This window comes from Anoplopoma fimbria, chromosome 19 (assembly GCF_027596085.1).
Source record: "Anoplopoma fimbria isolate UVic2021 breed Golden Eagle Sablefish chromosome 19, Afim_UVic_2022, whole genome shotgun sequence".
NCBI classification, from domain to species: domain Eukaryota; kingdom Metazoa; phylum Chordata; class Actinopteri; order Perciformes; family Anoplopomatidae; genus Anoplopoma; species Anoplopoma fimbria.
The window spans coordinates 23,898,913-23,924,114 of NC_072467.1; the positions used below are offsets into that span (position 1 = coordinate 23,898,913).

At 40.0% G+C, this 25,202-nt stretch overlaps 2 protein-coding genes, 1 long non-coding RNA gene and 1 other non-coding gene across 5 annotated transcripts in view; 3 read left to right on the top strand and 1 right to left on the bottom strand.

Moving 5' to 3' along the window:
• Positions 1-20,247, top strand: part of pik3c2a (phosphatidylinositol-4-phosphate 3-kinase, catalytic subunit type 2 alpha) — a 46,154-nt gene extending 25,907 nt beyond the window's left edge. Inside the window, exons 12-33 of one of the 2 annotated variants that reach the window (XM_054620257.1) lie at positions 2,337-2,459; positions 3,010-3,177; positions 3,698-3,815; positions 4,632-4,774; positions 6,602-6,793; positions 7,425-7,518; positions 7,706-7,800; positions 9,020-9,206; positions 9,430-9,534; positions 10,323-10,415; positions 10,698-10,827; positions 11,466-11,602; positions 12,257-12,426; positions 13,353-13,509; positions 14,568-14,677; positions 15,270-15,477; positions 15,586-15,710; positions 17,096-17,213; positions 17,316-17,397; positions 17,565-17,671; positions 17,773-17,898; positions 18,093-20,247. In XM_054620257.1, coding sequence (XP_054476232.1) covers positions 2,337-2,459; positions 3,010-3,177; positions 3,698-3,815; positions 4,632-4,774; positions 6,602-6,793; positions 7,425-7,518; positions 7,706-7,800; positions 9,020-9,206; positions 9,430-9,534; positions 10,323-10,415; positions 10,698-10,827; positions 11,466-11,602; positions 12,257-12,426; positions 13,353-13,509; positions 14,568-14,677; positions 15,270-15,477; positions 15,586-15,710; positions 17,096-17,213; positions 17,316-17,397; positions 17,565-17,671; positions 17,773-17,898; positions 18,093-18,275 — 2,971 coding nt within the window. In that variant the 3' untranslated portion in view covers positions 18,276-20,247. The remainder of the gene's footprint in view (positions 1-2,336; positions 2,460-3,009; positions 3,178-3,697; positions 3,816-4,631; positions 4,775-6,601; positions 6,794-7,424; positions 7,519-7,705; positions 7,801-9,019; positions 9,207-9,429; positions 9,535-10,322; positions 10,416-10,697; positions 10,828-11,465; positions 11,603-12,256; positions 12,427-13,352; positions 13,510-14,567; positions 14,678-15,269; positions 15,478-15,585; positions 15,711-17,095; positions 17,214-17,315; positions 17,398-17,564; positions 17,672-17,772; positions 17,899-18,092) is intronic. The other variant, XM_054620258.1, reaches the window with a different exon arrangement.
• Positions 11,490-17,023, bottom strand: LOC129108448 (uncharacterized). Its single transcript, XR_008531922.1, has 3 exons — positions 16,932-17,023; positions 13,306-13,506; positions 11,490-11,579 (listed from the first exon to the last, which is right to left on the bottom strand). It is a non-coding gene; the product is annotated as an uncharacterized LOC129108448 (long non-coding RNA).
• Positions 20,248-21,508: 1,261 nt separating the features above from the next.
• On the top strand, positions 21,509-25,153 carry rps13 (ribosomal protein S13). The gene is made up of 6 exons (XM_054619419.1): positions 21,509-21,570; positions 22,044-22,092; positions 22,177-22,255; positions 23,831-24,000; positions 24,458-24,558; positions 25,080-25,153. The coding sequence occupies exons 1-6, from the start codon at positions 21,548-21,550 to the stop codon at positions 25,111-25,113; spliced, it is 456 nt and encodes a 151-aa protein (XP_054475394.1). The 5' UTR covers positions 21,509-21,547; the 3' UTR covers positions 25,114-25,153.
• LOC129108948 (small nucleolar RNA SNORA19) lies at positions 24,676-24,804 on the top strand. Its single transcript, XR_008531962.1, has one exon. It is a non-coding gene; the product is annotated as a small nucleolar RNA SNORA19 (small nucleolar RNA).
• Positions 25,154-25,202: the final 49 nt, after the last annotated feature.

The following is a 25,202-nucleotide window of genomic DNA, read 5'->3' on the forward strand; positions in this document are numbered from 1 at the left end:
GTACGTGAATTATGCAGTTGGACGTTTTTTTTGCAGCAGAACGGATTCATTTTCCAACAGGTCCTTTCAAGGCCTTATGTGAAATTGTATGTGTTAATAGTTGAAGTACTCTTTCCTGTGCTGTAAGATAATTACAGCCTCTATTCGTGCATTTGATCTCGCAAGATCACCCACTTCTTCTGTATTATTAGTGCCACCCACATTTCATTTAATTGTTCTTCTCCAAGATAGGGTTGAAGATGAAGACGGAGGGCAGAGGAAGGCAGTGCAGAATTCTAATTACCTTGTTTGCTAAGTGCATACCATTAGTGCAACAGCAGCTTTAATTTACAAGCAACCGACAACACGAGGGTAAAAAAAAACGTGGTTTTGTCTCTAGATTAAGTTTGAATGATAACGGAGAATGTTGGTTTTTTTGACCACATTACAGCCCAGTCTCGGAGGCTAGGCTCTAGTAGCACACGGTCTTGTTTTCTCCTACTAAACCAACGTCTCCGGTGTTGCTCCCCTCGTCTTCTTTTTTTTTTTTTTTTTTCCATGCCAGTGTCTAGTTTCACCTCCGACTTTACCTCCTGCAAAGTGTCTGGCCCACAGAGCTGAGACGAATTTTCCGTTCCCCGGCCAGTTCTGTCACGCGTCAGTGAGCAGGATCAGTACATTTCTGACAAGCCCTTCCACAGTGGCACAGGTTTGTTAGGTCTAGAGACGTGTGAGAAATGACTTTGTTACTCCTACTGTATGGGGGGATTAAAATGGAGAGACAGACTTTGAAATTGCACAGGAAGTCTGTGTGAATAGAAAGAGAAGTTTCAGTGCCATTATCATTTCACCTATTGTCATCACAGAGAATAACCTTCAGCTATAGATGTAACCAAGTCTGGTCAAGAAATGAAGGTCTGATGAAAGATTTACCAGTTGAAAATATAAAAGAACTGTAACCCAGACTGTAAAATGGAGGCAGTTTAAAAAAACAGCTACATTCTCTTCCATCCATGGTAATTTTCTGGTCTGCCAGCGAGGCCTTCATAAAGAGAGGAACTGCCTAATAACAGGCCTATTTACTCCAGCACAGCCTCTTCCAGCTGCTATTTTAAGCCAGCACCAAACATTGCTGTAGTGACATGTCATTCCAAGGACACATCCAAAAATATTCATCTCTTCACAACCCCAAGGCCAGAGGGGCACGGCGAGTACAGTCATTTCCAGCCCAGACAAGTATCTGGGTTTATCTGTTGTGTTGTGGCGTTACTATAATGCTCCCTTCTCGAGGTCTGAGCGTTTGGCGTTGTTGTGGCTCGTGTGTCATCCATCTGGAGCCTCGCTGCACGCCACGGCATTGCCGGCATATTGAGACGCCGTGACTAGCGGTGAGGCTGCCAGCACAGATGGCACCGAGCAGAGGATGGAGCCTGTAGTAGTGAAAGTGAGTGTTTGGTGTTTTCACTCTCCACTCATATATGTATCTCTAATAAGAAAACGCTGAGGTTATTTTTGGAGTTGTGCAACTAAACCAAATGCTGCTGGATGTGGCTGATTTGTTTTATGCAGCACATATGGAAATATAAAAACCCTCTTGTCTGTGCAGCATAATGTGCATGCGACATTCTCTTTAACTGTAATTATTTGGTGTTTTTTTTCCTTTCAAATCATGAATGCATAAATAGTTAAACGAATAAAAAGCTGTTTTACTGTACAGTATTAACGCTTCTACACTGCCATGGCCCAGCAACAAAGGATTTTCTCTAATTGCAATAAGTGCAATTAATAACATTAATAATGCTCTTTTAAATGTATATTGTCTATAATGTCTCATTGACACAACTTTCTCGGACTCTTCGGTAGAGGTGGGGCATCGTTAATGTAATTAGTTTCACTCTGTGTCCAAATGTTTGTTATTAAAAAGGTTTATGAGCACATGGACGTTGGTGGCCTCTTGAATGAAATGCTGCCTGCTTCCTTACTTATCTCTGGGGTGCCCTTGAGCAAGGCACTCAACCCCTAGTATATTTAAACGTTAAATCTGTGACACAGGACTTTGCTGAAAATGGGCAAGCACCATAGTGTCTTGGATTGAAAACAACCTAAATTAGAAGTTTAAATATCTAACTACACACACATGCACCATAATGGCACATTTTTAATGCCTGTATCCCGGCAACCAATGAGCATTTACATTACATGCATCGTCAACGTTCTGCTGTAAAAATGAGTCCTAATGTGTTTTGTCTAATCTGCCGGCTGTGTGTATATCTGACAGAGCCTCTGATCATTCACACAGTGCTTACTTAAAGACACGTGGGCTCAGTAGAAATACTTATTGTGTTGTTTTGTTGCAGTTATGAGAAGTACTTCCTGATGTGTTCCCTCACCCACAACGGCAAGAACCTGTTTAAACCGGTCCAGTCCAAGAGAGTTGGCACATACAAAAGCTTCTTCTACCACATCAAATGGGATGAGCTGTGAGTGATTGCCTCCTTTCCTCCCCCTCATTTCCTTTCCTTATTTCCTTTTTGGTTTCCTCTCCTCTCATCACCTTTCCTCTAGCGCTGTACTTTACTTTTCTCCTTCTCTCCTTTTGTTTCCTTTATATTCCTTTCTTTTTATCCCCTCTCGTTTCCTTTCCTTTCCTTTTCAGTCCTTTTCCGTCTTCTTTTCATTTCCTTTATTTTCCTTGCCTCTCTTTTACTGTCCTCTCCTCTCTTATTTTCCTCTTTTCACCTCTCCTCTTTGACATATCTCTAATAACAACACCATGCTGTTTGGAATGTGCTTTCCTCATTTCCTTTCCTTTATATTCATTTCCTTTTCCACCTTCTCTCGTCCCGTCTCCTCTCCTTTCTTGTCATCATTTTCCTCTTTTGCCTCTCCTCTTTGACATTTCCCAAACATCAACAACAACATGCTGCTGCACTGTCCTTTCCTCTTCTATCCTTTCCTTTATATTTTTGGTTCCTTTATTCTCCTCTCCTCTCCTCTCCTTGTTGCTAACACTGTCCCCATCTCTCCCAGGATCAACTTCCCCATAGCAGTAGCTGTTCTCCCATTGGAGTCCATACTGAGCCTGACTCTGTTCGGGGTGCTGAACCAGAATGCCAGCGGCTCCCCGGACTCCAACAAACAGAGGAAAGCTCCAGAGCTGCTGGGCAAAGTCTCTATGCCGCTCTTTGACTTCAGACGGTGAGGAAAGAGGAACAGCCTTTGTGGCTGATCATGTTTTTGAATCTAATTTCAATGGCTGTCCCACTTGTTTTGGAATATGAAATATCACTTTGTTGTGAGAGATGTATTTGAAACAAGCAGTGTCTGTTCATTAGAGTACTTGTTTTATACATTCATGTCATTAGACGGATGTCCAGCGATACAAATGATTGAAAGAACCTCAAAGTTCACATCCTGCCACAGTATGATGAACCCTGTTTATTAAGATAAGATAAGATAATCCTTTATTAGTCCCGCAGCGGGGAAATTTACAGGATTACAGCAGCAGAGAGGATAGTGCAAACAAGAGACAGAGTAAATACAAAAAACAAGATCAAAATAAGTATTATAAATAAGCAAATGAGCAATAAAAAACAGTAAAGAACAGTAAAGAAACCACAGTAACTGAAATATTATATGTACAGATAGAAACTATTATAACTATTGTATTACATTGTTTCCCTGATTATTGTTGTTTGTTGCTGACTGTGCTTTACAGGGTGCTTGCCAAAGGCAGCAGGTTGTTGTGTCTGTGGACCTCCGCCCAGGGGGCTGCTGCCGCCGCCGGCGCTGCTGGCAGCCGCAAGAGGTTGCCCACAGAGAGAATAGTACTGCAGGTAGGTGGTGGTGGTGGTGTAGCATCTGTCGTAGTCGCAGCATTAGTATTTGTGGTGGTTATAGTACTCTGAGTAGCAATGATTCATTAAGAGTAGCTATTGTACTAGAAATCATTGTAAGAGTAGAATTGCTAGACCTCCTAGTAGAACGTATAGTGCTCTTATATTAGTAGTAGTAGAATATAGATAGTCGAGGTGGTACAGTAGTAGTAGTAGTACATTACATTACATTTAGCACATTTTATCCACAGTAGTAGTAGTATTAGTAGTACATTTTATCCAAAGCGACTTAGTAGTAGTAGTAGTAGTAGAATAGTAGATAGTAGTAGTAGTAGTAGTAGTAGTAGTAGTAGTAGTAGTAGTAGTAGTAGTAGTAGTAGTAGTAGTAGTAGTAGTAATGGGGAAGTCTTTTGCCTTTCTATCTTTTTCTGCCTTTTATTGAGACTACTCAATACTACCTAATTTCCGTGATCACTAGAAATGATGCTCTATGACTATGGTACTACAACTATTGCTACATTTGTCAGCAGAACTACTACACCAAACATGTGTTGTCTAATACGTATCATACTAGTGGTAGTAGAGGTTGCACTACTGTTATGTTGTTGTAATGGAAACAGTACTATGGTATTTATTGAAACCAGTTATTGTGTAATATCTACAGCCTTGCAGTTTATTTTGGAGCTAGTTTTTGCTCTCAGTCATTTTATTACAAATAAGAAGAACATAGGGTAATTGTTAAATGTGCCTTCTTGATTTAAAGTTCCTTATGAGGAATGGACTGATCCCACCTTTGGGTGTTTGTTTTCCCGTCAGGTGGACTTCCCCAACTCGCCGTTGGATGTTTTATACGTGGGACCAAAGGAAGAGCCCAGCCCGGACCTCAGCACACTGGAAGAGCTGGACCCTGATCTGCGACGCAAACTGGAGAAAATCTGCAGCCGAGCTTCCAATTTTGGGTAAGAGAATCTCCCCCGTGGGGAAATTTCAATCTGAGAGTGGATATCATTAACATTTCTAACAATTATTATTATGTTTCAGCCTTTTCTGCTGTTTTCCATCACGTCAGTTCTAAGAGTTTGTGAGGGGAAATTTGGTTTGCAGGAGTGATTTAAAATAGCTCCGACATCATTTAATTCCACTAGAGAGGTGGTCTTAATGTTGCTCAGCTTGATGTGCAAAACAGACCTGCTTCTTGTACAAACACAGGAGGCTTGAAGCAGCTGCAGAATGGTTTAATTACTTCTCAATTTTTTATTAAAATGTCCATCTGCACGAGTCAAAAACAACAAAATATGATATTCAAATTTTCTTTGCAACTTACCACCATGTGAACGGACTTGCATGCAAGACTGCATCACAAAGTTTGAATGCTGTTTAATAAAAGCGGCATCTTTTTATTTTATATATAGAACACGTTTCACTTCTTCAAATGTGACCTCAGGGGAACCAAAACCTCACTTTGAAAAGGTGTGTAATTTATTTACTGTAAGTAGTTTATTCTGAATTAGATTTGTAGTCCATTGATTGCTGGTTTGGCGATTTGGGGACTTAAAGTTCTCAGTGTTATGAGAGTTTCAAAAACATGCACAGAAACAGTATTTCTGGTTAGATTTATCCCCTTCCTCAGACAGCTCCTTGGCCGTCTCTCAGACCACCCGAAATCCGTTGGACTTAGTCAATTTAAGAGGAGATTTTTAAAAGATGCCACTGACTTTGCCAGCCGCAGCTCCCCATAAACGCCTGTATGTTTGCTGCTGCAGTGTGTCTGTTCTCTTCCAGCTGCTCCAGGCCCAGCTAAACGCTCTCTTATGCCTGCCTGCCAGCCAAATCTCCTCCACCCTGCCAACATCCATGAGACTCAACCGGCACTCTAGCACAGAGCGCTCTCTCACTGGGCTCTCACCGCCTGCTGTCTGTCCTGCCCATTCATCCCTGCAGCTTTTGGGACTGCAGCTTCACTGCTCTGTTGTGTGTCCTTTCAGTGTGTGGGTTATTCAATCAATCGCTGAAGGACAAATGTTTGTTTTTCTTACTACAGGGAGGTCAGGGGTCCAGGTACAGACCTGCAACTCTGGTGACATCACAGAGGCAAAATGCTAGCTGACAGATATATTTAACCTCGTTCTTTTTTTTTTTCTTGCTTGAAGCTCTCCTTTAAAAAGTGACTTAGTGGTTTCCGTCGAAGTTTCACATCACACTCTAACAGCACTGAAGGACAGAACACAAGCCAAGAAATGTCAGATGTGTTAAATGTTGTTAAAATAGATTGTTTCCTTGCATGGTGTTAGTCATGTGACTCTCAAGTCTAATTATGTTATTGTCTTCTTGTACCTTTTTATTGGCCCGGGAAAGGTTATTTGCACATGTCAGCTCATTTATTTTAATGAGTTTCACTTTTACACACATTTTCAAGGTCTTGTAAACTAGACTGAGGGTGTGAAGATGGGGGTTATATTTCTTGCTTGAATGTATGATGAGTTGTAGTTTTTTTATCTATCGCTCTCTAACCCTCCGCTGGGTTTCTCAGATGTTTTGAGTTCTTGTGTTATTCTGTTTAACTGATCTTTCCTTGTTGTCTGTTTAAAACATTATTATTGACTCTGCCAAGTAAACTCCTCATTTGGAGTCATTTGATGTTTTCTGTTTATTTTAATGTTGAAACCAAGAAGTAGTTTCTAAACACTGAAAGGCAACATATGACAAATGTGAATTGGTGAAATAAGACTGATGAATCTCAGGAAAAGATGAATAACTCTCTGTCTGTTTTTTCGCCCCGTCTCCAGGCTGAAGAGGGCCGATCACCAGCTCCTATGGGACCATCGGCTTCACTGTCAGAAGGACCACCCCAGCAGCCTCCCTAAGGTGCTGGCCAGCGCGCCCAGCTGGGACTGGGCCAGCATGGCTCACATCCACTCCCTGCTGCACCACTGGCCCCCTCTGCCCCCCGTCACTGCGCTGGAGCTGCTCGACTCAAAGTATGCACTGTGTTCAAGACTCTAAGTTACTACAAGAAACTAGCTATGAAACAGTGTAAATGTAATACTGACGCCTCTATAGGACCTTCATAAATATACGAGACTATCAACAAGAATGTTGTTTACTTCTATATAGTCATTCTTAATGTCTGTCATAATGACCAGGACTGAGCGGGGCACACTGTCAGTTCCTGCTGCAGTAAAATGAGAGGTTTGCTAAAAGGACTCTGGTGCTCAGAAGCATTACCGCTTCTGTCCACAGGGACCGCCAAAATCCACCCAAAATGAAAGTGACTCGTAGTAGCTTTAAACACAAATTAGGTCTATGGCATTGCAGGTCCTTAAGAAATTTAAATTGATGTAAAAAAAAAATAAAAAATTTTACCATGCAAAGAAATAATTATTATATAAAAAACGTTTTTTTAAGATTGAATTGCATGCTCTCTCTTATCATAAAATGTTAACTTTGTTAAACTTAGTCTGGTGTGTGTGTGTGATGAACATGTATATGTGACCAAGCAAAATGTACTTAAAGTATTTTGCTTGGTGGTACTTTCCTTCTCTTTTTAACTCTTAATGATCCTTGTTTGTTGTATGTCCTGTGTCTCATTGTCTTTGTGTGTGTTTGTAGATTTGCAGATACAGAAGTAAGAAATGTGGCTGTTAGCTGGATTGAGAATAGCAGTGACGATGAGCTGACTGACTACCTGCCTCAGCTTGTTCAGGTACAGCTAAAAATACACACACAAATACTACACACACTTTACTACACAAATACTGTGAAACTCAGTCTCACATGTCACTCATTCATTTACTTAATATTAAACGTTTCTTTCTCATGTATTCACTGCGTCTCACTCACAATTCTTCCATCCATCATTGTAAATCACTTTTCTCATCGTCTATGAACAGGCATTAAAGTTTGACTGTCACCTGAAGAACGCCCTCGTCATGTTCATGCTGTCCAGAGCACAAGGCAACATCAACATTGCCCACTACCTCTACTGGTGAGTTCACAGCAGCACTGAAGCAGCAACTAGTTGTCATTTTGTCAGCTGTTTTCAAACAAACTTTGGGAAATGTTGCACAAAGAAAATGAGTCTTATAGGAGCGGAAGTGAACAAATAGGTATCCAAAACAGCTGAAAAAAAAAAACATCCATCAGAAAAAGGTGGTAAATCAAGACGCGATAAGCACTTGGCATTGTAAATGGTCACACTGTGTTATTTAGCTTCATTTTGCCATTGAAAGGGTCCTTTAAGTTACTTATTAAAACTAAAAGATACCTGAGACATTATGATCTCAGTACTAAGGCTCTTTGTAGGGAATGCAGTAATAGTCTGTTGAGTCCAACTACCCGCACCACAGACTTGCTGCTGAGTAGGAAATCAGAACTTCTGCCAGGTAAAAAACAATCAATTTAACATGATTTTCATCTGGCAAAACTTAACTTTTCAACCCCCCACTTAGACAACCCGATCGCTTTCAGTTTTCCTCAGGGCCTAGGAACTAACAACAACAACTCAACAAATTTAAATACAAACTTTATTTATTTGTACAGCCCAAAATCAAAATTTAGCCTGAGAGGGTTTACAATCTGGTGAGCATTCCACATCATCTGTCTTTTGACCCTCGCATCAGAAAAATAAAAACTCTCCAAAACAAAAACCTTCAATGGGGGAAAAAGAGGAAGAAACCTTGAGGAGAGCAACAGAAGAGGGATCCCTCTCCCAGGATGGACAGAAGTAAAATAGATGTCATGTGTACAGACTGAACAACATAATAGAATTACAACACATTCAACCCATATGGCATAAATGACACAACGCCAACTGGATGTCTGTTTGGAACCGTCTCAAGTCCCAGAGCTGTCTTCATCTAGTGCTTCTACCAGGGGAAAACAAAAGAGCTATCCTCATGCGTAGTGGTTGACACACGTCCTTTGTGCATTAAAAACAGCCTTTATTTTCCTGTGAGATCATACCTGCTGGCCGACAGAACTGCATAGTGAAAGCGAGGATTATAGGGAATGAATCTAAACGCCAACGGTGGCCTTAATATACAGCCTTTACATCTTGCATTGCAGAACATTTGCTTCATAATGGTAAATTAAAGCAAATTATGTGTCTACTGCCACTTTAAGCACTATGGCCACATGACAAACAGGCTAGGGGAAAGCTACTGTCCGTTAACTTTTGGCTGTGGATGTGTGTATGACGGCTGCAGGCTGCTGAAGGACGCTGTGCAGGACCCTGCCTGGGGCCGACGCTACGAGCGGGTGCTGGGTGCCCTGCTGTGTCTGTGTGGAGTCAAGCTGAGGGCCGAGCTGGAGAAGCAGACTCACCTGGTCACTCTGCTGGGAGCCGTGGCCGAGAGGGTCCGACAGGCCGGGGGGTCTACACGACAGGTTAATGTGTGTGTTCGTGTGTGTGTGTGTGTGTGTGTGTGTGTGATCTCACTGTATTATCGTACCTCAATCTTTCAGTTAAAATCAATACAACCCTGTTTTTTATCCACAAAGGCAATTCAATTTTGGGCAAGTATAAACAAATTAAAGAAAGGAAAAGTTAAACACAGAGAGAAAACGGGTCACTATATCTTGTATGTGTGTGTTTTGTATTTTTGTGTGTGTTCAGGTGGCGCTGCAGGAGGGCCTTGAAAACGTTCAAAACTTTTTCCAGAGGAACAGCTGCCGGCTTCCCCTCAGCCCCAGTCTGGTGGCTAAAGAGCTAAACGTTAAGGTAACACACACACACACACACACACACACACACACACACACACACACACACACACACACACACACACACACACACACACACACACACACACACACACACACACACACACACACACAGGCTAAGAATAATAAGAAGTTGTCAAATTAGCTTAAAATAAATCAGGGTTTCCACAATATTCAGCTATTCTTTATAACTGTATTCAGTTAAATACGCCTTTCTCACCACACTAGATTAACCTGATCCCTAATGAATTTGCAGTAGTGAATTCATAACTGTAACATTAAATAGAAATGGAACAGAACATATAATCAGGAAACATAAAAATAGTTACATACTATTTATAGAACTGCTGTGGTTCAGACCAGGAAATGAGGTCATGAAGCTACAGTTTCACCAAAATATAAAACACGTCTGTACATATATTCTGTCTGGATATCATTCTGTATACCTCTGGCTTTGTAGAGGCATTTATAGTTTAAATGGTAATTAAATGTAGACCCTAGTAAGACATGACTTTAATGTATCTATAATGTGGATATGATTCAATTGCAATTAGTCATTGGATGGTGACGTTTTTGGAGACGCACAATGATGACATACACTATGTGGCCTCTGGTTAGGTTAAACAAAAAAAACTCTGTTTGGACAAAATAAATCAAAAACACAAAGAAAACCATAAAGAACGACATGATTTAGATGCTGTTGTAAAGCTGCATCTTCTAAACAACAGAACAACATAATGTAATGCAGCAGAATAAAATCATATTGTGTTGTTTGTGTGTGTGTAGGCCTGCTCCTTCTTCAACTCCAACGCAGTTCCCCTCAAACTGGCCCTGGTCAACGCCGACCCACTGGGAGAAGAGATCAATGTTATGTTCAAGGTACTGTACCCACACACAGTATTTGGAACATTATGAAAATGAAACGTATGAGTAGCCATCGTGATATGGTGTATATATATATATATATATATATACACCTGAGAACTGGTTCTTGTGTAACTTTCACACATGCTGCAGTGGTTTCATCAAAACTGTTGTTTACATGCTTCTCATCTCAACACTTCGCCCCCTGGTGGCTGAAGAAGTGAAATCCAAACAGTGATGATAAACTTGCAGAGTGTCGGTGTAATTCGTCTCTGCGTCTGTCTGTTTGTGTGTCAGGTCGGAGAGGACCTGAGGCAGGACATGTTGGCTCTTCAGATGATCCGCATCATGGACCGCATCTGGCTGCAAGAGGGGCTGGACCTCCGCATTGTCAACTTCAAATGCATCTCCACCGGGAAGGACAAAGGTATACAGACCAGAGGACCCCCCCATTATACACAAGAAACTTTCATTTACACGAAGCCACACACATTCAGTTGCCAGTAAATTAGGTACACCTTGACAAAATAAAAGAAACGCCCCTCAGTCTAACAAACTCATGATCCATACAGTTAATTCAACCCCTCTAAACAGTTAAAACTAAAAAAGCAGGGTCGGTCCACCTCCAGTCCACAGGGAGGTGGAAATGCATCTGTTGGTAGCTGCTAAAAAATCCTAGAAGAAGAATAACTTGGAGGTTTAGTTTATTCACTGTTCAGAAAGGAAAATACCTTTCTTTCTGAAATAAAAAGCACCATGGCAACTGGAGGAACAGGTAAGCTCTTCACTCAGGTGTTTGGAAGAAGGAAGTAGTCGACTGCAGTCAGATGGCACAGAAACAACAGAAATTATGAATATGTAATCAACTTGTCAATCATTGGAAACATAACCACATAATGATTCACGAGCAAACCTCAGTCATGGCATCGTTATTACAGCCTAAGGCTATAACTCATTTCGATTGTCCATGGCAGTACAACGAATAAAAAAACAAAAAATGAAGACAGAGCTGACTGACGTGTGCTTGTATTGTGTTTTAATAAAAGCTGTGATGTTTTTCTCAAGGCATGGTGGAGCTGGTGCCGTCCTCCGACACACTGAGAAAGATCCAGGTGGAGTACGGCGTCACCGGATCCTTCAAGGACAAACCGCTGGCTGAGTGGCTCCGCAAGTACAACCCTGCCGAGGACGAGTATGAGAAGGTAGCAACGCATAAAGCATTAACATTTAAAGCCAAAAAGGACGTGAAGCTGTTATTTATTAATAAGTGTTGGTTTCTCATATATTCTGAATCTCAGTTACACCACTGAGCTGCTTTTTAACGCCTTATGGTGTAGACTAGTGGGAGTGAAAATGGCTGAAATATTAAAACCATAATATTCCTTTGACACAGTTATTTGCCTCTGTAGGAGTTAAATAACACACAGTTTATGTGCTTTTGAAGTTTATAGCAGTCGTACAACTTTGTGAACTTTGACGCCTTTTAAATGTGAAACCTTACTCCAAGTTCATAACCTCTGACCCCGACAATCCACGGCACAGAGTTTCAGCCTGAACTTCAGCAGGACGCAGGATTAAAGTTGCCATTAATACATGCTTATATGGAGCTCAGATCTTTTTGAGGCTGTTGAAACTCATCAAAAATGTCATAATTGTTGTAATCACTTGAAAAATCTGGAAAATTAGGGGAAACATTTAATCTATCTGGTCCAAAACTTCACTTCCCATCATGGGGGTACTTGCTATGTAGCCAGCTAAACAACAACATAAGCCTCTGCCTCACACTGATTGTTCATATTTGTTCTTCCCTTCTCTCTTTGTGTCACTCTCCCTCCCCCCCTTCCTCCCCCTGTTAGGCATCAGAGAACTTCATCTACTCATGTGCGGGATGCTGCGTGGCGACCTACGTGCTGGGCATCTGCGATCGCCATAACGACAACATCATGCTGCGCTCCACCGGCCACATGTTCCACATCGACTTCGGGAAGTTCCTAGGCCACGCTCAGATGTTTGGCAGCTTCAAAAGGTGAAAATCAGATATGCCTCATAGCGTGTGTATGCATGTGTGCAAGTAAGTGCTTGTCAGATAAGATGCTTTGGTTTGCTATCAGGGTTGAAAGGTCTTTTCATAAGGGTGAATCAGGATGTTTTCTGTTCCAGGTAGTTATCAGGTTAAAGGTGATGGATCATGTACCAGTTGTTTTCAGTAGGGAATGCTAACACTAAATCATAAAGGACAAACTCAAAGGGCTCTATCTAACACCCGGCTCAAAGAGCAGCGTAACTGTCACTGCTTGTTTCAGACTGACACATTTGTCACTTTGCCAATGGGCATGTTGCTCTTAAAATGAGGTGTGGTCAGGCACAGTGTTGGCATATTGCTATCTTGAGGCAGCAGAGAGCAACTGCGTTAATGGCTTAGTATGTGCAAGCACCCCTAGTCTGATACGCCCTAAATGCACTAGCCCCATGCACTTTAAACCATGCACTATATATCTTTTGAATAGGGCCTTAAAGCTTTGTGCCCAAGTCGTGGTGCTACACTAGACCACCAGAGGAAATCATTTTATCCTATGTATTGTTTTGATGTCATATTTTGTTGTCCTCATTAGGTTGGATTCTAAGAAATTTGAGTTGTTGGATTTACTCTATTTCTTCTCAATGAATGTGTACCTTCAAGCATGACCTGCTTCAAAGCTCACACACTGCACTCATTCCCAGCTGGTGTGCTGCCCTACAACCACGCTATTTTTAGCCTCTGAGCATCTCCACTGAAATATTTAGAGGCTTTGTAGTGTCTTGCTTAAGGGTGTCCCTGTGGTAGCTTTACTGTGGTGCATTCACTCTCCTGATCCAGATTTTCCCAAATGAGAAACTAAAAACCATCGATCACTTCTTAACTTACCCTCTTCAGAGGCTGATGGTAAATTTTCTCTCCTTTTCTTCCATCAGGGACCGCGCTCCGTTCGTTCTGACCTCTGACATGGCGTACGTCATTAATGGAGGCGAGCGTCCCACCAGCCGCTTCCAGCTGTTTGTAGACTTGTGTTGCCAGGCCTACAACCTCATCCGCAAGCACTCCGGGCTTTTCCTCAACCTGTTGTCACTGGTGAGACAGAACACACACACACACACACACACGCACACAAACATAAACCATATGCACACATATCTTTGCACGCATAGAGCATAGGCAGAAAGAGATGCAGCATTAAGTTGAAACTTTCTTATGGTTGTTACTTTGGCTGCAATTAATGATTATTTTCATGAGAGACTCATTTACAGATTCTTTTCTCAATTAAAAGATGAATAGTTTGGTCTATAAATTGTCAGAAAACTGTGGCAAAATTTCCTAGAGTAGAGTTTGTCCAGCCTACAGTCCAAATTCCAAAAATATTCAGTTTATTATTTTATAAAACATGGAAAAGCTGCACATTTTTACATTACAGAAGCTAGAATTAGGAACTATGAGGCATTTGTTTTTTAGAAAAAATAATATAATACAATTAATCGATTGACAAAATAGCTGCAGATTAAATTTCTGTTTATCAACTCTTTGATTAATGAGCCAAGCACTGCAGCTCTAGTTGTTGCGTGGTTGTTCCAGATTATTGTTCTTACATTTTGCAGCTTGGAGCTGAATTGTTTTCTTCCAGCATTTTTCTACCGTCAGCTTCTTTTTCTATTTCAGCCTTTTTAGTAGTTTTGGCCTCTTTGTTAAAGTGTCCTCATTGTTTAGCAGAACCCTTTACTTTTGCACCTGCAGGAGCCACAAGAAATTTTTCCTTCATATAATTCAGTGCTTCACTGTTGTCCAGTTATAGAATATGCTCTACTAAGGAATGATAATGCATTAAAACAACATTTAGAAGTCAAAAAAGGGGGAAAAAATCTAAATATGACTGGAGGTAATTGTCACATTGTATTCTGTTACTGTCTTTATTCTGAAAATGATTGACAGCCCAAAAAACTAAATAATAATTTATAGTGCTTTTACTTTGTCTTGCTGTTATTTAGTGGTATTAACTTAATTCAATAAAAAATCTTAAATATGGATGTACACTATTTTACATTAGTGTATATACCATATATATAGATGTTATGAAATGATGTTACTGTACAAAAGGATGGGTAATAAATGGGTAAATCTCTGTCTGTGTGTTGTAGATGACGTCATCAGGCCTCCCAGAGCTGACCGGCTCTCAGGATCTGAAGTACGTGTTTGATGCCCTGCAGCCCCACAACACGGATGCTGAGGCGACTATCTTCTTCACCAGGTAAGTTATGGCTGAGTGACATGTCCACAAAATGCACTGACTTCTGTCCTCCCAGCGCTGATCCACTCTCAAAAGAAACATATACTGACAGGATGGAAAAGTTTTAAATGTCATTTCCCAAACTCTTGGACAACCTCAAAGTTGGAAACATCTCAAGAAAGGGAGAAACAAATTACTCTTCTTTGCTTTTTTCTCTTTCAAGTTTGCACAGCTGCTATTTTGGCCAGAGCTGTAATTTTGAAAAGAGTTGAGTTGAGGACAATTCTGTTTTGGTTTTTCTTCTGTTGCTACAAACTGTTAATCCAGCAGGTGGCAGTATAAGCACAGGAAGTAAAACAATGGCTGCTGTCTCACTTTACAGCAACAAAAAACTCCTGACACAGGAGAAACAGTATCATGTGGACCTTGTTGTTTTTAAACCAGTTTGGTTAGATTATAACTAAGTTTGTTGACAGAAAAGTGTGCCTTGTGAAAACTTTGTGACAGCTTCAGATCATAGAGAAAACGGCATATTAATAAATATTCCACCTCCACATATCTCTCTCTCTCTGAATCCTCCATATTTCTTTTTTTCCACCCCCCTCCTCTCCAGGCTGATAGAGTCCAGTCTGGGCAGCGTGGCCACCAAGTTCAACTTCTTCATCCACAACCTCGCCCAGCTACGGTTCTCTGGTTTGCCAGCCAACGACGAGCCCATCCTGTCTTTCTCCCCAAAGACCTACACCATGAAGCAGGAGGGCCGCATCCTCCACGCCTCCATCTTCTCCTTCCAGAAGAGATACAACCCCGACAAGCACTACGTGAGTTTCACTGCATCGTGTCCATGTTCCCTTACATGTATTTAAACTGTAAAAAAAACACTGACACCTGATCACATGGCTGTCTCCCTGCCTGTCCTCTCTGTGCAGACGTATGTGTTGAGGCTCCTGAGGGAAGGTCAGAATGAGCCACAGTTTGTCTTCCGCACTTTTGATGAGTTTCAGGAGCTCCACAACAAACTCACCATCCTCTTCCCGCTCTGGAAGCTGCCAGGGTAAGACGTCACCTGAGCCATGACCCTCAGCCTCAGTCTCAATTACTGATCTGATGTCTTCTGACATCAAATTTGAAGTATAGGCAGTCATTTTTTTTTTTTTTCATTTAAAATCTAATAAACCAAATGGACCGTTTCTTTCACATGAATCATGTTGTAATCAATATTCTGAAGACATGGAAGGATACAAATCAATTGTTGAGAAACATGCATCAATAAGTACACGTGTTAAGATCAGTAACAAGCTGATTGTACCGAATTTCAGAAAGGTATTCTAGCAGCTTCAAACAAGGTTGAACACAACCAAGTCACTGCTTATGATAATGATTATGTGACTTATTCCCATATGACATGAATGCAGACTTAGAAACCCTCAGCCTCAGTCTCAATTACTGATCTGATGTCCTTAAGAAATTGTTCAGATGTGGGGTTGTATGAGGTTCTGATCCTGAGTAAGTGTATTACCTACAGTAGATGAAACAGACAGGAGTACCAGCAAAGGAGCGTAGCCATGTTCTGCTGTGGACAGGGGCAGCAGCAAAACATATTTTAGCCACATAAAAAGAAATCTCTCTAAGTGTACGGTATCTTTAGAATATTTTCACCACTTTGCCTTGCCATCAGACAGCCCTTTCTGACGGGGCACTAAAGCTGTTTTATCCATTTGTTCTCTATTCAAAGCCAACAAGACTCCTTGACAAAAATAGTTCATTTTCGTTGCTGGTCTATCGCTGCCGGATTCACCAAAGGCAAGCAATAACAGTAACTGACTAACCGATCAAGGCAGCGGTAGAGCAGCAACTTCCAGTGTTCTGCAAGGTAAAATTAGTGGTTTTGTCAGTGGAGTGCTCTGGCTTTGAAGCGGGCATTGATGGATAAAACAGCTTTAGTTCCCCATCGGAAATGGCTGTCTGACAGGAGGAAAAGTGGTGGAAATATTCTAAATATAGTGCAAACTTTAAAAGATTATTTTATTATTTGGTTAGCCTTTTTTTTATGTGGCTTAAATACATTTTACTGCTGCCTCTGTCCACAGCAGAATATGGCTTTGCTCCTGTTCTGTCTGTTTTTCTGTTAAACTGGTATGAGTACCTCATACAGCTGCAATTAAAAAATTAAAAAACAATCCCTTTAATATAATATACTTTCTTATTGACACATCAGCATTTAAAACATAGTAACTAGCAACTTTCTTGGCATGTTTTGTAGAGAGAATCTCACCTTCTGGATTAATATCCCTTTAACACCAGCCCACTATAACACACTGAACTTTCTCTCTTTATCCCTGTGAGGTTTCTATGCCGACGCCACCGAAGAACTGTAGCTTTGAGGAACATCTGATTCTGTGGAATAGTAAATACTCCCTCCTCATTTCTTATCTCTAGTTTCCCCAACAAGATGGTGCTCGGTCGCACCCACATCAAAGAAGTGGCAGCCAAGAGAAAGCTGGAGCTCAACAACTACGTCCACAACCTGATGAGGAGCTCCACTGAGGTCACCCAGGTACACATACGCACCCGAACACACAGTAATCAGTGAACTCAGCGGGACAATGTTAGTATTCTGAACCAGTCAATGAAGTAATCTCATGTTCTCTGTTTCTAGTGTGACCTGGTCTACACCTTCTTTCACCCGATTGCACGAGATGACAAGACAGAAGGTTTAGATGCCACGGCCAAAGCACCAGGTAAAAGAAAACCTGATTATAACGGATTTTGCGACCAGGTTGCTGATCATTTTAGTTTGCTAACAGACTGTTTCTACCCAAGAGAAAAGTCTATGTTATTTCCTTCATTCCTTCACTCTCGTGGTAACAACTTCCTGAATGTGATAAGTGGTATCTGACTGTTGCAGAGCCTCCACTGAGTCCAACTTCTGGTCGGGTGGAAGGAGAGGTGAAGCTCTCGATCTCCTACAGGAACAGCAATCTCTTCATCATGGTCATGCACATCAGAGATCTGGTAAACGGCGATGATTGAATACATAACTTGAGAAGCTGCTTTGACAGACTGTTTATCTTTTCCGTTTTCATATTATTAATCCATCCCCCCCCCTTCTCCAGGTTTCTGAAGATGGAACAGATCCCAACCCATATGTGAAAACCTACCTGCTTCCAGATCCACACAAGACTTCCAAACGCAAGACAAAGATCTCGAGGAAAACCAGGAACCCTACTTTCAATGAGATGGTTAGGAAATACTAAAAAAGATATTGTATTAATTTATATATCTGATGTATTTATTCCTTGGTTTTAAGAATGTAAACATAAACAATGGAGGCTTTTCTTTTGAAAATAAGATTCTGTTAAGTTGTTCATTAATGGCCACCAATATATGAACTTCATAGCCCCTTTGTTCCCTTTTCCCTCCTCTTCCTCCACAGTTGGTGTACAGCGGCTACAGCAAGGAGACCCTCGGCCTGCGGGAGCTTCAACTGAGCGTGCTCAGTGCCGAGTCGCTGCGTGAGAACTACTTTCTGGGCGGCATCACGCTCAGACTCAAAGACTTTGACCTCAGCAAGGAGACGGTCAAGTGGTACAAACTCACGGCCGTCCCCTACTTCTAACCCCGACCTGCCTCTCTCACGACGCCGGGATCGACTCCGCGTCTCCAGACAAAAGCTGCATTCTGATCATATGGGAAAGAGGGAAGATGAGGCCTTACTTGAAAACACCGGTCACTGCATTATTTTCAGTTCATATAAATACTATATCAGAACTTCATTTTCACTTATTGGTTTATTTAAAAACTCAAATTTGAAGTATAGACAGTCATATCTTTTTTTCATTTCAATTCTAATAAACCAAATGGACCGTTTCTTTCACATGAATCATGTTGTAATCAATATTCTGAAGACATGGAAGGATACAAATCAATTGTTGAGAAACATGCATCAATAAGTACACTTTTTGAGACGAGTCACAACCTGATTGTACAGAATTTCAGAACGGTTTTCTTACGGCTTCAAACCAGGTTGAACACCACTTAGTCACTGCTTATGATAACGATCATGTGGCTTCGGTGGTTATTCCCATATGACATGAATGCAGACTCCTTCAGACGCACCCTGGAAGGGCGAACAAACGGGCCGAGTCACAAGCCCTCAAAGCGGAGCCTGCTCTCCATTCGTCACTATTTTTCTCTCTCCCTCTTCAACTAATCAAGATTGTTTCTGTGACAAACAATCTTCACTTATTTTGTCTCTCTTTTTTTTTTTTTCTTCCTAAACTATAACGAAAGAGCTGTAATGTTTTGTACATTTTGATATTAGAGGACCAAAACGGCTTACTATGATGAGAGTATATATAGATTGACACGTTTATTTTTTAAGGAATAGAAAAAAGGGGGGCTTGTTTTTACATTTTTCCTTGTTTATTTTCTATATAGACAAATGGGAGGCATCAGGGTTTCCTGCTTGGCAGCAGACACTTCTGGGTAGAGTAGTCCAACACACCAAATTCCAGGAGATCAACAGTGACCTTATGATTCCCCTAGAATGTGCCAACAGTAATGAGAAGGACGGCAGATCAAACCACTCTCCCACATCGAGAGCTGAAAAAGGGTGCCTTTGTTTGTGCTCACAATCCCCTTTTAATGCTCAACTTGGCCTTATTGCTATATATATATTTTATTAACAATGTGATATGTCCTTATTATAGAAAACTCTATATTCTTTAAAGTTAAATCAGTAGTTCTGACAGAGCAGGTTTTGTGGGCTGCGACTAAATGCACACTACCAGGTCTTTCTCTCGTGTTATTACTTGACTATTTTCACACAGCACACGTTGAAAGGGGAATTTGTATCATAAGCTTTGGAACACGCTCTTATCTGTGCTCTGGATGAAGAGATTGTAGTTGCCCAATAACGCTGATCATAAGTCTGTTTCCTTCAGGTGGTTCAAAACCATAATTCAGACCTTTCAGAATGCAGTTGAGGGACTTTTTGAGTTCAAACTGGAGTCTGGACGTGAGGCTGTCTGAGGCAGCAATACCACACTCGCTCCCAGTGCGTAAGAGTGGTGTAATGACGCCGTGATAACTGGGTAAAATGTTAGCAATAAACTGCCGATGAAGTCCAGCTCCAGCCAGGTTTTATGATATTTAAGTGAGAAAAGACTGAATTTCTTTGAGGAAATGTCAGGCAAACTGAACTCAGATCAGTGCTTGAAAAGGCAACTTTAACTTAAATCATCTTCACAAAAAAGGGAACAAGATTCTGAGCATCAGCTGCTCTCCTCTCCCCTCGCTAACTATAAATCTAAAGTTGTTATTAATGTTTAATAAAGAATTTGAATTTATTTGAAAATGTTTTTTTTAAAAGAGAAGATTCTGCAAGACAATTATGATCTGAGAGCATCACTCACACTATGAATACTAGTGACTTGATCCACTCTTTTAGTGACTGTACAGAGAAAACAAGCAGAGTTTGTATTAACATGGCCAGTTATTTATTCTTAATTGGTGACCTGTAACCCAAATGGATCAGTGTGTACTGTAATCCCTCTTTCCTAAGGCAAATTAAATGTTTTTGGAACAAATATGATGCGTCTCTTTGTTTCTGTTGTATAAAATGTGACGGGTGAAGATAAATTGTATGATGCATTACAGACCCCCAGCAAGGACCTTCTTACACTGTGACTCTATGGGTACATTTTATATATATATTAGTACCAGTCAAAAGTTTGGACACACCTTCTCATTCAGTGGTTTTTCTTTCTTTATTATTATTGTTTTCTACATTGTAGATTAATATTGAAGACATCCAAACTATGAAGGAACACATATGGAATTATGTGGTAAACAAACAAATGCTCAACAAACCAGAATATGTTTTATATTTTAGATTCTTCAAAGTAGTTGAATGAGAAGGTGTGTCCAAACTTTTGACTGTACTGTACATACATATATATATATATATATATATATATATATATATATAATATATATATATATATATATATATATATACTGGTATAATTGATTGGGGCTTTAAGAAAAGACTTTGATAAAAGGCCCCTCAACAATACAGACCATGTTGGTGATGACTTTGAGACCAAACTCAAAGTCATCTAAAAAAACATACAGTTTTAATTAATATGGTGCCTACACAATATTATAAAATGTTGCATACCCAAATTAAAATCTATTATACACAGTAACTTTGCAGCCTGCTCTGCTGAGTCAATATTATAGCCTATATATAAATCATATAATAATAAAAATATAATAAATAAAAATACATTAAAATGTTTTAATTATTGTGGTACAGACGAGAAGAAGTTTAAACGAGATTCAAAACAACCTGAAAATGTACAAAGACAAAGACTGGGGATAAATATTCAGTGAATATTGGTGAGTAGTTAAATCTAAAAACAATCTCAATGTCCTGTCCCTGAAAGATTTACATTACGTTACATAACTATAATTATTCTGTCTGTATTTATAAGATTTTTTTTTTAATTATTGTGGATTTTTTATTTTTCTTAATTTAAAATACTTGTTTTTTTCTACTATGTACCTTGTTTGCACTATATATATGCTGCTGTAATCCTGTACATTTCCCTTATCTTATCTTACATTACGTAAAATTGCGTAACAAAACAATAAAATATATTTGCATGACTTTCTAATACTTCCATACTTGACAAAATGCAATTATCAGTATGATCAATAATATTATTTTCTAAGTTTCTCTCAGAATCAGAACGTTCATGACGCTCTCGAATGCGTAAGGCGACGTCAGTGACGCGTTCCCCTTGCGTCATTACGTCACGTCCGACGCAGCCGCAAAATACCGACGTCTGACGCGTGCACGGCCTCTCTTCCTCCACCGCCATCATGGGTCGCATGCACGCTCCCGGGTGAGCTCTCTTTTCGTGATTTAAAGTTGTAATATCGCGGATAAATATTTATTTTTATGGCACAGGCTCGCTTGTGAACATATTATGGAAGTCTGAGGAGCGATTCTGAGACATTTAACCCGGAATAGAAGGCGAGAAATCGGTTATAAATGCGGACACGCTCTCTGCCGCTAGCTTTAGCATTAGCTTTAGCTTTAGCATTAGCACCACGTTTTTCCACTGCTTGACTTTGCCTTCTAATTTAAACAGTCACATGCAACACATTCACATCCAAAATGCTTTTTATTTACTTGCTCTTGACAAACATAACTAAACATTTGTTAATAAATCATTTTTATCAGCAGCTAGCTTTAGCTTTAGCATCCATTCACTGCACAGGTTTGCAGGTGGTTAGCTTGGGTTACTAGCCACTTTAAACTTGAAACATGTCTTTTTCTAATGTGTCCTAACTAAACCAATGTCTCTCCTCACAGAAAGGGCCTGTCCCAGTCAGCTCTGCCTTACAGGCGCAGTGTCCCCACTGTAAGTAATGCCACAAACACATGTTTAAATATCTATATTTCATACGTGTGTGTGTAATAATAATCATTTAAATGTGACTTGCAGTGGCTGAAGCTCACATCTGATGATGTCAAAGAGCAGATCTTCAAACTGGCCAAAAAGGGCCTGACCCCCTCTCAGATTGGTAAGTGTTTCTATGGGATAGAGTAGTGGTTCTCAAATGGGGGTAAAATAAAATATATTTAAAATTAGCATCCTTTTAAAAATAGTTATTTAATAAAATATAAGTGTAAGTTTATCAACTGAATTCAATGCAATCTTCAGTGTTTGATAAATCAGACACTGATGGCACAGCGTTGTGTATTACATCTTTTTTTCAACCTAAAATGCTTTACGCTGGTTAGGGGGTACTTGGCTGAAAAAATATTTCACAGGGGGTACATCACTGAAAAAAGGTTGAGAACCACTGGTCTAGAGATATTTTCATATCTCTAAAAAAATGACCTCAAAGAGTATTCAGTGACTGAGTGTGAACATACTACTTGGTATGTAGGACACTTTAACAGTCTCTATAGCTGATGTGAAACTGATTTAAATGAGAGTAGTCTTAGTTGAGCATGTGGGGGGATTGCAGAATTAGTATATTTGTATCTTTCTTTCATACAATGCTGCTTTACACAGTTGTTAGATTTGCAACAAAGTTGTATCATAGTGGTGGTTTTCTTTTATTAAATTGTTAAGCAAACTTGTCTTAAAGAAAACTGGTTTGTGAAAAGGCCTATTGCTATTGGCTAATATAAGCAGGGACGTTGACTAATTCAACACGTGTTGTAGATCACATGCAGCCACTGCCAATATTCATTTGTCTCAAGTCCCTAACTTTACCAAATCAACCATGTCACTGTTATAGACATATTCTATATCACATGAGGGCAATTTTTAAGAGCTTTATCAAATCAAGTAGATTAAATTAGTTTGGACGAAGTCGTTGTAAATGATAGCATTTACTTTAAATATTGAGTATCTAGCTTGCATGCCATTTTATTTATCTACTTTAGGGCACTGGTACTTTGTAGAGGACTATATGTCATATTAGCTGTTTTATGAACTTGCTCCACTTGAATGTTAACTGTACGACTACAGTAAAGGTCGGCGAAGGGCAGTTTATCAGGTTAAGTTGTCCACACTTATTGACAGTAAGAGAATGTGTAGATTGTTTGACAGTATTGACTACTTAATTACAGTATTGCATTTTAGGTGTGACATTTTCCCTATAAAAAAAACATTAAGTGGACTCCTGAAGGTGTACTGTTCAACTTTATGTTATGATCTTATACAATTGCAACCAATCAAGGATGTATAGATTAATGGGGAATTTTTGTAACATGGTCTCGACAAGCTGGCCTTTATTTCAATCAAGATTTAGGTGTTTCTATAAATATACAGAAATATATTAATGGATTGTTGTAAAGAACTTCTCTTCAACTTTGTGTCTGATCTGACACGAAGCGGCAGGCTTTTATCTATATGATGTTGGCACCAGCTCGGTATCGCTGACATAAGCTTTTATGTTTATCTGGTTTGTTAACAGCATCATCAACAATCATTGAAGAAATCCCTTTTGCTTTTGAAATATTCTAACGCTTTGCCTTTTTCTGTCACAAGAGAGCTGACCTGACAGATGAATAAAGCAGATAGAACCCGTTTGTTGTGCTCAACGTAGTGTCCACGTTTTAAGCCTGGTTGTCACCTTGTCCAGGTGTGATCCTGAGGGACTCCCATGGTGTGGCACAAGTACGTTTTGTCACTGGCAACAAGATCCTGAGAATCCTTAAGTCCAAGGGTCTGGCCCCAGACCTGCCTGAGGATCTCTACCACCTCATCAAGAAGGCTGTGGCTGTCAGGAAGCATCTGGAGAGAAACAGAAAGGTAAAACAAGACAAAGCCCCAAAACCTACCGAGGTTTAAGAGTGGCACCTGGTTACCTGAAGGCTCGGAAAGTCTGTCTTCTTATATCTATAATATGCTGTCTGAGATGTTCGTAGCTAATTTTCTAACCATATTATGCTGAGTGAGTGGGTTACAAAAAAGTGACCTTTTAATATGGAAATGCCACCAAATGTTATGCCCACATAACTTGGATAAGCTAGGCTTTTTGGGGGTTATTAGGATCGAGTAGAGATTTGTTTAATGAAATTAGGCATTTTTTCTAAAATTGAGTTCTTATCAAAATGCTCAGAGTAAGATATAAAAGAGAAACAAAAAGACAGTAAATGTGCTGTATGTAAAGGCATTTATTCAGGATTTCATGGGTGGGTTCACATGTTCAGTAATACATCATATGTTGCACTGTATATCCATAACATTTTTTTTACTTTACTTGCAGGACAAGGACGCCAAGTTCCGCCTGATTCTCATTGAAAGCAGGATCCACAGGCTGGCCCGTTACTACAAGACCAAGAGAGTACTGGCCCCCAACTGGAAGTAGTACGTATTGGTTCTGCTTTGGGAAGCGTTCCTTGATGCCTTTTATTTCTCAATTAAATTTGTTTTATATAATTAAAATGGCCACGTTAAACATAATGATGTTATAACGATTGAAAGATGCACAAATCATTGTCCTGCTCTTCCCTTTATTGAGAGTATTGATATTTCTGTTGTGCTAGAAAAAGCTGGAGGTAAATTAGCAGAGTGGCTACTTGTGCCACATCTGCCAGTCCCCTTCATACATTTACATTAAACATTTGGTTAGGCCTTTATTTCCCACAAATTTACATTTTATGAATTGGGCTATGTGCCTTCCTGGATAGTAATTAATTGGGGGTAATTATAACCGAATTAATTGTTTTGTATAGAAAACTTGACACTTGATTTTGACTTTTTCCTCACAATGTAAAGTAGTCCTAACATTGTTTATAGATGGATGAATCCCAAGCATGTGTATATATATAATGGTGGTAGTTTTGAGGAGTGCTCCCTCTAATTGTACGTTTTCTCTTTGTCTACAGCGAGTCTTCTACAGCTTCTGCTCTGGTGGCATAAACGCTACACTTTTGGATAAATAAAAAGATTGAAATTGGAATTTTTTTCTCTGGTCTTTCTTTAAATTGCCAAGTGTTTAACAGATCTTG

What these genes read in the sequence shown, in the direction of transcription:
- rps13 (XM_054619419.1), top strand. Translation starts at nt 21,548, where the DNA reads ATGGGTCGCATGCACGCTCCCGG. An exon ending in CCTGACCCCCTCTCAGATTG is followed by an intron (nt 22,256 to 23,830) that starts GTAAGTGTTTCT and finishes CACCTTGTCCAG; the next exon opens with GTGTGATCCTGAGGGACTCC. An exon ending in ATCTGGAGAGAAACAGAAAG is followed by an intron (nt 24,001 to 24,457) that starts GTAAAACAAGAC and finishes CTTTACTTGCAG; the next exon opens with GACAAGGACGCCAAGTTCCG.